Source organism: Amblyomma americanum, chromosome 2 (assembly GCF_052857255.1).
Source record: "Amblyomma americanum isolate KBUSLIRL-KWMA chromosome 2, ASM5285725v1, whole genome shotgun sequence".
In the NCBI taxonomy this organism is placed as follows: domain Eukaryota; kingdom Metazoa; phylum Arthropoda; class Arachnida; order Ixodida; family Ixodidae; genus Amblyomma; species Amblyomma americanum.
The window spans coordinates 154,009,959-154,028,564 of NC_135498.1; the positions used below are offsets into that span (position 1 = coordinate 154,009,959).

The 18,606-nt window shown below is 44.7% G+C and overlaps 1 protein-coding gene across 1 annotated transcript in view; it reads left to right on the top strand.

The window, feature by feature from the left end:
- Positions 1-18,606, top strand: part of LOC144121914 (protein O-mannosyl-transferase TMTC1-like) — a 235,291-nt gene that overhangs the window by 65,486 nt on the left and 151,199 nt on the right. The window contains exon 3 of the mRNA XM_077655353.1: positions 2,752-2,825. Coding sequence (XP_077511479.1) covers positions 2,752-2,825 — 74 coding nt within the window. The remainder of the gene's footprint in view (positions 1-2,751; positions 2,826-18,606) is intronic.

Below are 18,606 nucleotides of genomic sequence, written 5' to 3' on the forward strand. Positions count from 1 at the left end.
CACATCAATTATAAAGATATGAAATAAGAAAGGTCCCAATACACGGCCTGGAAGTACTCAAGACGAAACCGGTTTAGACCTGGATTTAATTTTATTTATTTCGACATCTGTTCAGGCGACTGAAGGTAGGGTGTAAGCCACTTAGTAAAATTATGAGTTCTAAATATTGCAACATTTTTAGAAAGAGTTTAGGATGTCATACATTATCAAATGCTTTGGCGAAGTAACAGAAAAGTATGTCAATCTGTCCTGGCTATTTAGTGTTTTCGAAAGATCATGAACTGTCTGAACAACCTGCGTTATTGTAGACAACCTATTACGAAAACCATGTTGCACCCGTGATAATAAATTGCAAGTTTCCAGATAATTTAAGATATGATTAATGACTATGTGCTCAAGAAGTTTCGAGCAGATGCTCGTAAGAGAAATGGGCCAGCAGTTACCTACGTCTGATCTGCTCCCACTTTTGTGAACCGGATTTGTTTTGGCTACTTTCCAGGCTGTAGGAATTGTTCCCTGGGTAAGCGAAGATTAAAAGATTATAGCAAGATGTTTAGCTACCTACTGAGCAAAACTATATAGAAACCCATTCGGGACGTTGTCGGAGCCGGTAGATTTCTTTGTGTTAATGCGCAGAAGAAAGTCAGAACTCGTTATTCGTAGATCAGAAGGTCAGACACTGGAGGGCGATCAGAGAAGTCATAAAAAGTATGGACGTGTGCCACCATCGTTGGTGAACACGGAGGAAACAAAAGGAATTGAAATTTTCAACACTTACTTGAGTACTTCGCTCTTCCTCAGCTTTACGTTGTTTCGTTGTGGGGTTTACATATATCCGAATTTTGTTAGGTGATTCACGAAGAAAATAGCCTTAGTTGCGTTGGGAAATAAAACTCCATAAAAGTAACAAAACAAAACCAAACCGATTTTAGACGTTACATTTTTGAGTACCTTCTATGTTCCCTTGTTCCAGAATGCGTCCTTTACTGGCTTTATTAAAATTAGTTTTATGCTGCGGCTAGGTTGCTTCAGGGCTGCCAGCTGTTGTGATCAACGCTACTTCAACCTTCTGTACGCCTTTCAAACAAGCAATCAGGATGTATCAAAGGTGCCAGCTTTGGCTTCTTTATTACTGCATGCGTTAAAAATTGCGCGAAATAGGGTATGGTGTCAACTGAGCTACGGTGGTTTCTGGGACGTAGTGTGACGGGCGTTATCTTAATTACGAAGCAGAAACATACCGGGTTAGAAATATGCAGACATAATAAACAATAACTTGCATTAGCAAAACTCCTGTCGACTTCCTGTCAAAAAGCGTGGCGGCTCCTAACTCCGGCCTGCTCAAACTCAGCTCGTAACACTCTGTGTCATGGCTAGGGTTCTGGGCTTCTGAGCTATGTTTTTGGTCAAAATCGTAGAGTATTTTTTGAAGTTCGTTGTCCCCTAGAAATCCACAGCATATCGCAGTCGCCATTTGATTAGATACCATATTACTTCTTGTGGCGTGATTTATGAGCCCATAAGTTGAAGTAACTTTCTTGTGATACCTTGTTATGCAGTGCCGCTATACCAAAAGTTTTAAATCCAAAAAGCGGTAAAAGCTATTTGATGGTTGTCTACTATTTGCAGCATATACAAAAGTATTGTCTTTGTCTAGGCCTGCCACTGCATCACGCTCTTTTCTTTTGAGGGCGCGAAACAGTGAAAATCAAATCCCTATGTGAGAACTTGATAAAATACAACGCCCAGCGTACGCGGAGCAACTGACCAGTCTTGGACTGGCACACGTCAGGCTAACACTTTATTCATGCCCCCAGTTTGCATGCAAAATTTTGTTCCATGCCTCGGTCATATTTCTATCCTCGGCATAAAATAGCGCTGGTCTAAGTATCAATTTTCACCAACCCCTCCAGACTTTGTAATTCTTAAAGCCTTCGCATACGCGGACCCTCTGACAAAGACTTCCATTAACGGGTTAACCTCGGAAGAGACATGCTTGGTAGGACTTCTGTGATGAAGGGCGGCAATGCTGTGACATAAGGGTGACTGTTCTTTTAAGCGGATAGGATTTGCGGAGGAGAATTAGCCGAGATCTTAACCGTTTTTTTTTCAACCATTTTGCGACAGATTGTCGCTGGATGTCAGCCACTGATATGTTCTTTGTTGAAATGCATCCATTGGAACGGCACATTCGCTTGCATTGCCAGATCAGACTCCGTACGAAATCTTAGTTTTGCTGATCAATTCAAATGCGGAAAAAAATCACCGGCCACTGTTTCTTGGCAATTAAGATCTATACCTGCGAATGGAGAACCTGCGTTATGACAGAGAGTCATGTACGCAAAGCATCAAAGCACGCAGGGACTTGAGCATTGGTTTTTTGTGGGTGGCACACGCAGCGTTTTGGTGCTTCAAGAAAAAACGTCGTCTCCTTAATTGTTACTTCAATCGCAACTTCATTCTTTCCACTTTTCAGTCGCATTGCTTCTGTTATATGCGAACAAAGTAATGTCATCTATAAACTTACACGGCAGTCGCCCTGAGACTAATGCGGTGCGCAGGGACGCAAGGTATAATATAGCCCTATGCGTGCCGGTGCAAATATCGACGATGAAACAGCACCCCGGTGCGGACAACTTTGCACCGGTGTCGTTTATCGATGATTGTATAAGGTTCCAGATCCTTATAAAGTGCACTCGTTTCATTGTATCGCTGATGGTGCGCCTGATGTTGCCTGGTTCTGCTCTGCAGGTATCCAGCATAGTGGGTCGGGCAGAAGTACTGTGCTGCTTCTTCTTCCTGCTGTCGCTGCTCTGCTACCACAGGTGAGTGGACAGTTTGTACTGCCGAGAACAATTGGACTGGTGCACGCGAATCTTTCGTATGCGCTGGTTTTGCCGTGAAATTTATTCACATTTATGTACCGCTTTTTATTAGGCCGCTTTGCAAAGTGATGCGTGGTAAATGCATCCACGGCACGCTCGAGTCTGCGCTCAGATTCAACGCAGTTCTTTAACCGACAGTAGTCGGACAACGTTTGGACCTGACATGAAATAGAAGCACTTATGCAGATTGCTTACATCGACACCATTTGTGTGCAGGCAGTTTCGTCTAAATAGTCACTGTCTGCCGAGTACCACGACAGGCGCGAGAAAGGAGCAAAGAAGTGAAGTGGTGCTGAAAGTCATCATCATCAAAGGAGCTTAAAAGCATTTTCTTGCTGTATGGAGCGCAATGTAAAATTACTCAAAGAAAAAATTTCACAAAACAAGAAGTCCTCTAGCGTCACGAAGAACTCCCTGCTCGACCACTCCAAAAGCAACATTTTTTATCAGGGCAGTGCAATTTGCTGTCTCCTCCTGGACTGTTTTTGTCATCACAGCCCACGTGGTGATTGTCGCATTGTGAAACTTACGGCTGTGTTTTGAAAAGGTGGCGCTGATTTCAAAAGCGCGTGCATCGAACGTCCCACGTCTGTCTGTCCAAGCTGCCCCGATGGCTGCATACATGGCGCAACCCTCCGCGCAGCCCTAGTCTTCTTCGTAGGCGTGACCGAGTTCGATAATAAGCTCAAGCAGAGCACTGCGATATTACTCCAAATGCGTATAAATTACTGCAAGGACGCCAGCGTTTCCGAAACTGGTGACTTTCTGGAAGCTTAGTTATCTTTTTTAAAATGCTTTTAAGGCATTTTTTGGCTCAACAGTTTCATATTTTCGCAAAAATCAGAGGCAGGCATTTATTGTTCTCTTGGAGATTCGACACAAGTATTGTACTTTTATCTCAGCATGTTCTGTAAATTTTTTTTCACTGAACCTGGTCACTTACTGGGGACGCTGTGCACGAAAGAAATATTTTTTATTTATTTAGCAAATACTGCCGGCCTGTTATACAGGCCTTAGGCAGAAGTCAGGTACAAACATATTGATAAAAATTACAAGTACATTGCAAAAGAAGCAGATAGCGAACAGAGCAAAAACCACTACATACAACATAAAATCGATTACAAAGACATAGAACATATGATGACATTGATCCTGGCAGCAAACGAAGGCATCGGACATGGCCCAAAACAAGGATACATAAGAGCCCTACACATCCTTCAGAGCTTGTAAAAATAAATTCACCGATTCGCAATTGACAACATCAGCAGGTAAACCATTCCACTTAATGATAGTATGGGGAAAGGACGAATACTTAAGTACATTAGTTTTGCATGAAAACGCGGCAACTTTTTTAGTATGGTAAGAGCGTGTAGGGTGTCGAGATGTGTGCTCAACTAAAATTCCTTCCTCTATTGTTAGTTTATTGTGATAATAGAAGTAGAATAACTTTAATTTTTCTCGATGACGACACATGGCCAGGTGTTCAAGTCCTGCGGTTTGCAGTAGGGCTGTTGGGGAAATATTCCAACTGTAACAATTAAAGATAAATCTAGCAGCTTTGCATTGGACATTTTCTATTTTAAGTTTGTTACTTTCGGTCCAGGGATCCCACACTGCCGCAGCATATTCCGACATTGGCCGAACAAATGTTTTGTAAGCTTAAAGCTTTATTTCTTGTGTGGATTGTGCCAGCGTTCTTCTCAAGTAGTGCAGTTGTCTTAGAGCTTTTTTTTCTATATACGATATGTGCTCGTTCCTTCGAAGGTCTGAGACTATCTGAATTCCTAAGTATTTAAAAGCGTTGACAACTAAGAGGGGCTCATTGGCTAAGCGGTATGTAAAACTAAAAGGATTCTTTTTACGTGCCACAGTCATCGCTACTGTCTTGTTGGAATTCAAAGTCATTTGCCACGTGGAGCACCATTTTTCTACTGCAGACAGTGAATCGCTTAAAAGGAGTTGATCTTCAGGGCTACAAATTTCTTGATAAAGTATGCAATCGTCTGCGAAAGGCCGTATTTTAAAATGTACGTTTTGAACTATGTCATTAATAAATACTAGAAAGAAAAGGGGACCCAAGACCGAGCCCTGCGGAATACCGGATTCTACTGGGACAGCATCAGAGAGGACACCATCAACAACCACACTTTGACGTCTATGAGAAAGATAGGCTTCGATCCATGAGAGTGGGCACTCGTGTTTCAGTATAGGTTTTAACTTCTGCAGTAATTTTTGATGAGACACACGATGGAATGCTTTCTCGAAATCTAGAAAAACAATATCAACTTGATAATGCCTATCTAGTGCTGCCGCTAAATCGTGAACTGTTGCAATAAGCTGTGTTACTGTGGAGAGACCGCGACGGAACCCGTGCTGGCGATTATCAAGGACGTGGTTCTCCTCGAGAAAGTTAGTCAAGTGTTTACAGATGATGTGTTCAAGCAATTTTACTGAAGTGCACAAAAGAGAAATTGGCCGGTAGGAAGAAGGTGCTGATTTGTTTTGGTCTTTGGGAATCGGGGTGATTTTTGCGTGTTTCCAACCACTTGGCAATTCAGAGCAGTTTAGTGATTTCCTAAATATTAAAGTTAAATATTTGGCGGACCATTCAGCGTACCGTACCAGAAAGGCATTAGGTATTTCGTCAATCCCTGGCGACTTCTTTGTGTCCAAGTTAAGCAGAAGAGCTAGCACACCTTCCTCAGTTATGCAAATGTCACTGATTGGTGCCAGATCATCAAAGGAAGAAAAATGTGGCTTGCAGTCGTCATCGTGAGTGAATATCGAGCTGAAGTACTGGTTGAGCGCCTGCGCTGTTTCTAACTTGCTTGGAGAAGAAAAAGGAAATTTTTCGTACGTACATTGTGGGATTGGTGTTTGGCTGTAATGATAGCGTTCCGCAACGACAGGCGTAGCATGGAATTCTTATCTGCAGTGGCCGATGAAGGATGCTTTGAGTGTTGTTGTCTCGCCTTCTTAAGCTTACGTCCCAGACGCCCAATATCTTTTGTCATCCAAGGATTGCTAGTGCGCAAAATTTTCCGTTTTCTTGGCACAAAATCGCTTATACATCGGTGAACTAAGTTTTTGAAGAAGCACCACATGTGCTCAACAGAGGTACTCTGTGTTTTGTACAAACAGGAAAAGGAAGAAAATGAAGTGTCTAGTGCATCTAAGATATCGACATCACTTGCACGTGAGATCGGGATAGTTGTCTCTCTCTTCTGAAGCTTTGATATAGGGCGCAACTGCAAAGATAAACTTGACATTTTATGGTCTGATATTCCCTCTAAGACAGACACACGTGGTGTTCGGCGTAGCAGGTTGTCAGAAACAAGGAACAGGTCGAGAACTGATTGAGAGTCGTTTTGTACACGGGTGGGCTCAGTGACTAGTTGTGTCAAGTTATGAAAGAACAATACGTCGAGAAATAGTTGAGAGGCACCAGTGAGAGCCACCGGAGTATCGGGCAACCAATTTATTGACGGAAAGTTGAAATCACCCGTCCATAACAAATTGGCTGAGCGGATTTCATTTCGGCATAGGAATTAAGCTTTTCTAGAAATATGTTATTCGAATTCGGGGGACGGTAGAAACCTCCAATAATTAGATGACATTCCTCAAGGAATACTTTGAGTATAACACTTTCTAACCCCTCCATGTTTGGCAACCTTGAGATCCGCAGGGACTCTTTGTATATTACGGCAACGCCATCTCTGTCGCTCCGGAAAATGTTATAACCACAAGGTGTTATTTCGCAATCATAAATATCAGGATGCAGCCACGTTTCTGTCACGACTACAACGTCAGGATTATGTGCCAGGACAATGCTCTCTATGTCAGTTTATTCAAAATGCTTCGGGCATTGACGTTGATACAACGGAAGGTCTTATTAGAGCAATCATCTATTCATTGTGACCGTTTTGAACTGCAGCGTTCTTCGATTATAGGAACTCTTTTCTTCAGAGTGCTGTCCCACTGAAACACTTCGTCGTTTATTTTAATCTTATCGTGTACTAGATTTACTTTCTTGCCTTCTTTTCTCTCCTCAGCTGTACTATCCCAGAGGTACTTTCGAATAGTTCTTGTGGCAGTAGAAAAGTCGTTAGATACAGATATGCTCTTTCCTTTCAACTTGTGGCAATTCTTCAATATGTTTATTTTTTCACGGTGGTCGATTAGTTTAATGATTACTGGTCGTGATTTGTTTGTTTGTTTGCGCCCTAATCGGTGAATTCTCTCTATCGAAGACACCTCTACACCTAATTTTTCTTGAAATAAGTTTACTACTGCCTCCAAAAGTTATTCAGAAGTCTCATCGACCATTTCAGTCATGCCATATATGATAACATTGTTGCGGCGACTCCTGTCTTCAAGATCGACCAGTTTTTTTTTTCCAGGCTCTGAATAGTGCTTTCCATATCAGTAATTTTACTGCCTAATTTTTTTATAGTTGACACGGATTCATCTAACTGCTTTAACTTTGCTTCTATGCCATCCAAGCGGTTATGAATAGCTTTTTATCCTTCAAGTAACTGTTGGAGCAGCTCTGCTGTATTACCAGGCCCAGGGTTACACTCGACATCTCCGCAAAGCATGAGAAGATCAACAAAAACATTCCGAATGCGCGAACATAAAGTGCACACACTGTGAGGGCACATCAACTGGACGAGGCAACGATCACTGGTTCGAATAGAGCCCTTTTTGTTACTGACCTGCGTAAAAAGCAGAAATTGGTTCATGGCGATGTTGTCGGACGGCCAGCCGATGTGCCCACTAAAGGAATCCCAGATCGGACCGCTCCTTATGTAGGGCGAAGACGATGACGTGCGAGGGGGCGGTGTCCAGGCGTTGGTGTCGATACGGCATGACTTTCGGCGTGCGCAGGCTCCGATCAGATGAGTCTGATAGGTTCGCCACACTGCTTCTTCCGTTGCGCTGTCCGTCAGAGCAGTTCCTAGCGTCAATATCTGCGTAAAAAGCAGAAATGGGTTCATGGCGATGTTGTCGGACGGCCAGCCGATATGCCCACTAAAGGAATCCCAGATCGGACCGCTCCTTATGTAGGGCGAAGACGATGACGTGCGAGGGGGCGGTGTCCAGGCGTTGGTGTCGATACGGCATGACTTTCCGCGTGCGCAGGTTCCGATCAGGTGAGTCTGATAGGTTCGGCACACTGCTTCTTCCGTTGCGCTGTCCTTCAGAGCAGTTCCTAGCGTCAATATCTGCGTAAAAAGCAGAAATGGGTTCATGGCGATGTTGTCGGACGGCCAGCCGATGTGCCCACTGCAGGTCTATATTTGCCCACTGCAGGTCTATCACGTCTATATAAACAAGAATACGATCTTAAGTCTACCGAGAAAAAGCTCGAACATTCATTTATTACATGGCCTGAAAGAGGACTGTCCTCGCTACACACTAAGTACAATTAGGTTCTTATTAATGCGAAAGCATTTTTTGCCTCATCAGTGTCACGGACAGAATGTGTCACGCTTTAGCCAATCCATAGCGAATCCACAGTCCAATCCATGCCCATCCAACAAGCCAGTACATAATGAAATACATAATCAAAGAAGACAAACCATAAACCACAATGCGAAACAATATCCAGTCCAGAACCCAACAGGGCAGGAACTGCCAATGAGGAAAGAAAACAAAAAAAGTCTAGGCGAGAATCGAAACCGGGCCTGCAGCGTGCGAGACAGGCACGATTTCACTGCACCTCAATGGCTCATTTTTTCTTTATTGCATTTTGGTACACCCAGGCTGACAAGCTTCAACACCCACCTAACAACGTCGCGACGCACAACCCGCCATACACAATCACACCAGCCTCCTGCTCTCACTATCCACACACATCAAAATTCCGGGCGATACATGCATGCATTGAAGAAAGGGAGCCAGGTAGGAGGTTGATGCTGCGCAACATATACCCAAGCACCGCATTACTACACATTCACATCAGAATAATGTTGTCACTTTTCCCGCACCAAATTATTGCGGGAGACACACGCATGCATCCAAAAAAAGAACCACGCAGGATATCGATCATCCAGAGCACGACTCCCCCACCATATGACTACACAAACACACCAGCATCATGTTGTTACTTTGCCCGCACATCAAAATTTCAGGACCCACCCATGCATCGAGCAAAGGGAGCCAGGCAGGAGGTCGATACTCCACAGCATGTACTCCACGCACCACATCATTACACAATCACATCAGCATACTGTTGTCACTTTGGCAGCACATCCAAATTCCGGGAGACACATGCATGCACCGAGGAAAGGGAGCCAAGCGGGAGGTCGATCCTCCCCGCATGTACACCACGGACCACGTACTACACCATCACGCCAGCAACATGGCGCTTGCCCGCACAACCAAATTCCGGGACACACATGTATGCATCGAGGAAAGGGAGCCACGCAGGACGTTGATTCATCACAGCATGTACCCCACGCAACACAACACTACGCAATTACACCAGCATCTTGTTTTCACTTTGGCCGCTATCCAAATTCCAGCAGACACATGCATGCGTCGAGAAAGGGAGCCACGCTTGAGGTCGATCCTCCATATCATCTACCGCACGCACCACTCACTACAAAACCACACCAGCATCCTGTTGTCACTTTCCCGCACATAACTTTTCCAGGAGACACACGCATGCATCCAAAAAAAGAACCACGCAGGAAGTACATCATCCACAGCATAAACCCCCACTCTCCACCACCACATGACTACACAATCACACCAGCATCATGTTGTCGCTTTGCCCGCGCATCACAATTCCGGGAGACACACCCATGCATCGAGCAAAGGGAGCCAGGCAGGAGGTCGATCCTCCACAGCATGTACTCCACGCACCACATCATTACACAATCACACCATCATCCTGTTGTCACTTTGGTCGCACATCCAAATTCCGGGAGACACATGCATGCATCGAGGAAAGGGCGGCACGCAGGAGATCGATCCTCCCCAGCAAATTACTCCCGCACCACATCACTACACATTCACACCAGCATCATGTTGTCGCTTTGCCCGCGCAACAAAATACCAGGAGACACAACCATGCATCCAGAAAAGGGAGCCAGGCAGGAAGTCGATGCTTTGCAGCATATAACCCCCGCACCACATCACTACACAATTATGCCAGCATCCTGTTGTCACTTTGCCCGCACATCAAAATTCCGGGAGACACACGCATGCATACAGGAAAGGGAGCCAGGCAGGAGGTCGATGCTATGCTGCATAGACCCCCGCACCACATTACTACACAACCATACCAGCATCCTGTTCTCACTTTGACCGCGCATCAAAATTCCGGGAGACACACGCATGCATCGAGGTAAGGGAGCCAGGCATGACATCGATGTTTCGTAGCATATACTGCCTGAACCACATCACTACAAAATCACACCAGCATCTGTTGTCACTTTGGTCGCACATCAAAATTCCGGGAGACACACGCATGCATCGAGGAAAGGGAGCCAGTCAGGAGGCCGATCCTGCGCAGCATATACTCCCTGAACCACGTCACCACACAATCACACCAGTATCTTGTAGTCACTTTTCCCGCACATACAAATTCTGGGAGACAAATGCATGCATCGTGGAAAGGGAGCCAGGCAGGAAGTCGATGATTTGCAGCATACACGTCCTGCACCACATCACTACACAATCACGCCAGCATCCTGTTGTCCCTTTGCCCGCACATCAAAATTCCGGGTGACACACGCATGCATCCAGAAAAGGGAGCGAGGCAGGAGGTCGATCCTTCGCAGTGTATAACTCCGCATCATATCACTACACAATTATACCAGCATCCTGTTATCACTTTGCCCACACATCAAAATGCCGAGAGCCACACGCATGTATCCATAAAAGTGAGCGAGGCAGGAGGTCGATCTTGCGCAGCGCATAACAGCGCACCACATCACTACACAATCACACCAGCATCCTGCTGTCACTTTGCCCGCACATCAATATTCCAGGAGACACACGCATGCATCTAGAAAAGGGAGCGAGGCAGGAGGTCGATGCTGCGCAGCATATACCCTCCCATCACATTACTACCCAATCATACCCGCATCCTGATATCACTTTGCCCACACATCAAAATTCCGGGAGACACACACGCATCCATCCGGAAAAGTCAGCGAGGCAGGAGGTCTACCCTGTGCAGCGTATAACCCCGCATCACATCACTACACAATCATACCAGCATCCTGTGGTCACTTTGCCCGCACATCAAAATTCTGGGAGAGACAGACGCATCCATGCAGAAAAGTGAGCGAGGCAGGAGGTCGATCCTGCGCAGCATATAACCCCGGATCACATCACTACACAATCATACCCGAATCCTGTTATCGCTTTGCCCAAACATCAAATTTCCGGGATACACACGCATGCATCCATAAAAGAGAGCGAGGCAGGAGGTCGATCCTGCGCGGCGTATAACCGCGCATCACATCACTACACAGTCATACCAGCATCCTGTTGTCACTTAGCCCGCACATCAAAATTCCGGGAGACACACGCATGCATCGATGAATGGGAGCCAGGCAGGAGGTCTGTCCTGTGCAGGATATACCCCTGCACCACAACACTTCACAATCATACCAGCATCCTGTTGTCACTTTGCCAGCACATCGAACTTCCGGGAGACACGTGTATGCTTCCAAATATCAATACACGCTAGCATAATCAATCTTTTGCCCATGTATCGTAACAAAACGCCATAATCGTGCGGAAAATGTTCTGCTGACACGAATCACGGGACATAAAGAATGTGCTATTGTGACGTCAAAGTGAAATTTTCGTGTTCAATTAATCTACCAAATTATTCAACCATATTTTGTATACAGCAAGACCTCAGCATGCACTAACACTATCAAACTTTTGCACATATGTCTTCAAAGAATGACAGAATCGTGTGGAGAATCTATGTCAACGGCGTGGCTACTGTAATTTTCGCGTTTATTTATTTATTTGCACCACATCGACCATATTTTTTCCACAGCTGGATGTCATTACAAACTATCTAACACAATCAAATGTTTGGACGTTTATCCTCACTGAGTGACGTAATGGTGCTGAGAAAGCATTGTTGACGGGAAAGACGGGAAATTTCGCATCAAAAGAAAATGGGTGCTATCACGGCGAAGAGCATATGGGGCGACAAACTGCTTTCTGCTTTCGAAAAGGGCAGACTGATTCATAGCAATATTTTCTTTCAGGCACTCACTATGTTTTGCTAAAGATAAATTTTTTTACAGTTTCTTCGTGAACGTTCAGAAACATCTCAAAAACTTTGGGATTTCACACACACCGCTCACTTTCACACACTCGGATTCAAGTCTTCTTGCTCTGTCAAAACCATTTATACCCAGTTAATTATTCTCGTTATGATCGAAAGCCGGTTGCACAACGAAAACTTAGCTACAGTGTCATCAATTTTGTACAGCATTCCAGCATGTCAGAGAAAAGGTAGTGACACCAAGAGACGACTTCAAAGGCGCGCCGTAGAGCATCGCGACGTCGATCGCTATTTCTTAGGAAAGCGATTACTTTTTCTGCACACGACACGGCCGTCTAGTCTGTCCAACAAAATTGTAACAGCTGGCATCACAGACTCTTCGCCAAAAAAATGCGCAAGATTGCGTGCTCAATTGTAAATGCTGTGCCGCAAAGGATAAATGATATGGATGAACATAGCAGCTTGGCTTTGAAGTTGTTTAGTCCGAAGGTCAACCTTCCCAGGACTCGAGATCAAAGATGGGAAGACAAATTTAAGAGTAATTACGCAGGCAAGCACCTTCGGGTTTACCTCAAAATGAATTAGGAAGTGTTTTAAGTACCTTCATCTTGTGCTAGGTGGCGAACCTATCCGGGGACTGCATTACATGCGGGGCATAACGCTCTAAAACGGGACTCCAAGGTACTTAATGATAACTCTGGCTTCGTAGATACAGCACGGGTTGCATGAGTAGTAACATACCACCTGCAACAGTCTCCAAGACTCGTTTTGGTTTGCTAGAATTAAAGATTATCGATAATTAAGTGCCAGGATTTTGCTCGTTTTTAAGACCAGTCTGATAAACCACTTTTCCACATATTTAAAAACGTGTTACTAAAGACGCATATACTGGATACTTAGGCGTCGAAGCTCATACCAGGAAAACAATTCCCTTATAAAAATGAGAAAAACGTAGAGTGCCTAGAACAGATGCCTTGGAGACACCGAAGGATAAAGTAAAGGGAACAAAAATTGTTGGTGCTATAGCTCTGTTTAACCCTGGCCGAAAGCGAAAAGCTGCATCTCCCTGGCTACGTTTGTGGTCGAGCGACTGGCGGTCTCCACGGCAGGTGTCGCATCGAACACATCTAGCTGTTTGCTGAACGCATCAGAGTGCACCGGCGTTTTATGCAGAACCATCGTTGATGCCCTGCGCATGTGATTCGAGCAGGCGTTTTAATGCTCCGCTCGGTCAAGGTGTGTGACGGCACGGAGAGAGTAGGCAGCAGACCTGCGATAACTCCTTTCCTCCTCTCCGCAACGTTGTGACGGCGCGCGCATCTGCCGCTCTCCACGTCAGGCGTCTCATTGATCACACCTAGCGTTCCGCTGAACGAGTTCTTCAGCGTTTTATGCAGAACTCTGCATAAGACTTGCGCATGCGATGGCTCCAGACGCTTTCCCGCTTGACTGAAGGTCAAAAGTTAAGGTCGGAGGTCAAGGTCAAAGGTCCATGTCAAAGTCGCGATAGTTGGTGTAACAACCGCTCGTGTCGATGATGTAGCGGACGTCATGTGTGGAACCTGACTACCACAAGTTATGCTCATGGTTTGACCTCTAGCTACATTCAAGGTCAAACTTGCGGCCCCGCTGACGGCTCGAAAAGCTGGCGTAGTGAAGCTTTTCACTCCAAAACAGAAACATTAAATAGCATAGATTGGTGACGGTAAGTAAAAAACCTGGCCTGACGGTAGAAGGCCTGTACACTGAATGGCGCAACCATTAGTAGCAAGTGCCTGGGCAGTAGCTTATCAGACACATTGGCAGAAAAAAAGTCATATTAACTACGTTCAATTCGGCACATTTAAGATTATTAAGTACGTTTAATCATGACATGCGTTATTCGAAAGGCGCAGCGCGTTAAAATATGGCTCATGCAAGCTATTAACCGCACCTAGGTGTCGGCTAGGTTTAATTGCGCCATAACGTGCGCCGCTTTTTTCCCAATCTGCAATTTAAGCTGGCGCGCATGGTCTCCCTAGCTACTTTCAGCGGTTTAGAAAGCCTCCGGGATTAGGCGCTTTGTTAATTCGAGAGCGTGATTGTGTTCCTTCGCCACCTATGGTGCTTTATGTGAAGCTGCGCGTACAGGCGCTCCACATTTTAATGATGTGCAGGGCCCTCAGCGTGCGTTGCTGCCTTTTCTGTTTAAAGCGCTATGTGGTTTACTCGCTTTCTATTGCCTTTCGCTACCTTCTCCATTTCAACTGCAGCTACATGAATTAACTGTTGTGGGCGCACGCGGCCTATTTTTCGTCGTGGCTCGACAGGTTTAATTTGGCGGCCATGGCAGCAGCGTGGAAGCTACCATATGAAAGCGCAGAACGCACAGATCAAAGATGAGGCAGGCGACGTAGCTGGCGACGCCACTGGCCGGCACACGTTGCGCGCAAGGCTGCGACACCTCCTCTTTCAAGGTGGACTCACACGACGGATGAGGTTGCGGACGAATCCGTGACGTGAAGTCAGCGGACCCTCCGCGTGCTTAAAGCATGCACACCAGTGATGAAAACAGCAGATCCCAACGGGGAAAGGGTACTCTGCCTTTTTCAGCCCGCGCCGTCCACGGACACGAGTTGCACGGCCTGAATCTAGATGACATGCATCTTAGTGCGTGGTTCACCCTCAAAATTTGAGAATCGGTCTGTCGTGTGAATTCAACTTAAGAGATCTAGCGCGAACACAGCCGCAATTGAAGGATCCAAGCTATCCTATCATTAGGAAACCCAGGCCGCACTTGATCCTTTCGTACAAAACTGTATATTATCTGTAGTGAGAAGGAAGCTTGTCCGAATCGTGCATGCTATTTATGAGTAAAACACTGGGCATATCGGGCCTGTCGTACAGCATCGATGACCAGGAATGGCAAATTCTCGGTCCTCGCTGTTTGGGATAAGCAGCAAAAATAAAAAGATAAACAACTGGTGCTATCATGGTCCAAGCTCAAGATTTATTTGTTTTGGTACGCTTGTTTGGCAACAACATAATTTTTTTCTGTCATTTGTTAACCACCTTCGCGAGGTTCATCAAATCGAACTTCTGGCAGATTTTAATTTATTTTCCGACCATGACAACCGATCAGTGCACGTGGGCGCCATTACTCTAGACTGGAGATATTGCTTATTTGGTGAGTGAACATAACTATGCTAGCATCGGCTGTGATAACGGCGATTGTATACATTTAACGCACTTTCAATCTTTTTCAAGCGTTTCAAGAGATTATACCTCTTGCTAAATCCGTTACCTGGTGTGAGCGGCTATCAGGGGCGGCTAATATTTTAAAGCGATCAGTGAATGGTGTCTGTTTAGATATGAAGGCACAGTCGGCGTACTCTCGAACTTCTTTGGGAGCGGTAGAAGCTGAATAGTTGTCTCCTTCCATACGATAATTTCCAGCGCACTCTAACCGCTTCGCTGAAATATATGTGGGCACGTGAAGGTGTCTCGTTGTTCAAAAATGGGATCTAATGAAACGGTCAGCTAAGAATTTGGCTATTTAACGACCATCGCGAGTTACATTTATGAAGCGCATTCATAATGATCTGCGGCGCATCCTAAGAAGGAAGGGATCAGGAATAATTAGTCCAGCAGTGCAGTTTGGCGAAATCAAACACATTAAAACACGGTTACAACAGTTTATCACAGGGGAATATCGGTGTGCCTTAACTAGATCTCGAACACGTTGGCTCGTTTATCAACAAACATGTCGCTGGGTATTGAGGGACCAAGGTAAACCGTATACTTCCCTTGTAGTTGGAGGAATATTTAGGACCAATTTTCTCAACAACTATGGCACCTAGTGCATTCAGGTTTGTTTTAGTTTACTCCCATTCTCTATTTTACTAACTGAGTTAGATTTCTCATTTTGCGCACAGATATTTACAGTTTTGTGAATTTCCCCCAAAACGGTAAATTCGTTGCTGTTTTCATAGAATGAAACTCTTCTAGGAGAACTACTACAGGGTTGGCGGCTACCATTCCAGATGAGTACTTTCGTCTATCTCTGCTGATAAAGTTGAAACAAAATGCCGCTTTCTCTCTTCTTTTTTGTTTTAATAACGTCAGAAATTTAACAAAATTTGATATTTTGCGACATGCATGGTAAAAAAAAAAAAAAACTTGGAACCTTTGGCAGAAACAACATGCAGTGAAACTTTATTTAGTAGCCAGTCAGTGCATAGTCAGTACCGGTGTCAGTTTGGCGCATCTTTGCTTGTCGGTTAGCTTCAGAATACTCTGTTTTGATCTATTTTGCAGCTCTCTCAGTAAGCTACTTTTTACGATGGTACACTTCACGCAATCATATTACGACATAGAACTGAGGTGATATCCCAAATGCCTTAAGTTGTAACGAAGAATATCAGAGTGCGTAATTGCGATTCACGCTGGCATAACTGAATGTAACCGCTGAGTCTACGTTGCTAATCAGGAGTTATGCTCTTGAAGAAAGGTATTCTTTGGGGCGAACTCCCATATTGCATCGTAAATTGACACGTAGTTATGTTGTGTTCGGCAATAGCGACGCTTTTAGAAAAGTTTGGCTGTACAGTTGTTTGAAAGCAGACATTATAGAGCGAATAATTAATCTGAGGCTGTGTTTATGGTTTACGCAAAGAAGGCTCACTGATCATGCAACTCTTCTCAGTAGACCAACTGTTGCAATTTTTCGAACACAGCACGCGACAGGCTTGGCTGCCGGAAGCAAACATTCTGGAACAGTGTGGAATAGACAGCCTTACGAATAAGTTTGAAGCCTCGATCATAAAGTAAAAGTAAGCTTTCAAAATAACCGCACACGAGTGTGCTTATTTCGCGTTCTTTTACTTACCTTGCTACACTTCACGAGGTTACGACAGCGCAGACTAAAACGCAACAGCTTTTCATAAAATATGCATTATACCTTTCTCTTCGACAGTTGATAAAGAATTAGCCGAGCATAAAAAATTTCGAGGTTCTTATTACATACTGTAAGTTATAGCATAAATATCCATAAGTAAAATACCAAAGAAGTCCGGTGTGCCCTCACGCCACTTAGTTCAAAAAGCGGGCGGTTCTGGCTCCACTGCAGGGCACAAATGCGTGAAGTTAATTAAACAACAACAGGAAGGTTTAAATATTCGGCGCAAAAAGAAAGCCAAATATACAATTTTTTTTTTCTGATTTCAGCACGTACCCTATGCCCAGTGGTGTCAGAAAGGCTGCCCTTTAAAAAGAGGCACTGTAAATTAAACACGCAAATGCTAGATAGAGTGACAACCCTGCTATTCTTGCTGCTTTCTTAAGCTTTGTAGGGGCAGTGCAAACCAGAATTGTAGGGCACAATTCAGCTGCGTTCAAGAAAATTTTCCAAAACTTAAAGATGAACACCGTGCAGTACTCGAGGGGTTTGTTACTTTAGCCGAGGTTCAATTGGCTATTTCCGCTTTGGAGTGTCAGAAACCATGTCCTCTATGGTCTCAGTAGCAAGCTGTATAAAACGTCGCCGCTTTCCCTAGCACTTACCTTGTTGAAAGTTTTAGTTTTGTTTGTCATAATGGTTACTTGCCTGCTAATTTCTGTACCAGGCACAGCATGCTAATTTTGAAAAGCACAGGTACAAACCGGTGGATGACTGTCAATGGGTATCGGCTGATATTGTTACGCAATGTGGACTGCACGTGAACTGCGAAGCTCCGATATTCCTGTCTGCAGCTTGCAGAAAGGAGCTTAATAGGTTTGCAGTATGCCCGTTGTGCCAGAGGCCGTAGTATTCAAGCCCATATCCATATCGAACGTTAGGTGTTGGATGCTGTGTCATGTGAGGCCGGGCTATAGTTCCTCTTATTCGTACTGACCTGACAATATACGATGGTAAAGCGCATCATGATTTATTATTTGTATTCTTGGAACGTGCAAACATTGGGGGCGTATTATTGCTAGGGGCATAGAACTAAGTTAGAAAGTCTCCTACGAGGCAGATCGCAAACCAAGAGCTTACGAAACCTATGTTAACTTGTCATCGCTTCGACAGGGTTGCCCACTACCACATTGTTGTTCACTTTGTGACTCGAACCACTATATTTCAGCATAGTCAAAAACACAGCAGCAATTTTTGCCTTCTCAGTTTTTGGCCTACGCTGAGCAAGTAGCCACATCATACTAAGTATGATAAACAGATAAAGTTGGGACGTTGGCAGCGTAATTTGCCAGTATGTTGATAAAAAGGGCTTAGACCGGTGCCTTGCAGGGAAATTCTTTAGGTATCTATTGTTGGCAATGATGACTGATGTTGCTAGAATTTGACAAGTTACTAATTGTCAAGTATAATGGGTGATGCGCGACTCATAATAGGTACGTTCGTGTATAAAACGGGACGGTAATTAAATGATGACTTCTGATTACCTACTTTCCAGATAGGAACCACTTATACATCTGCAA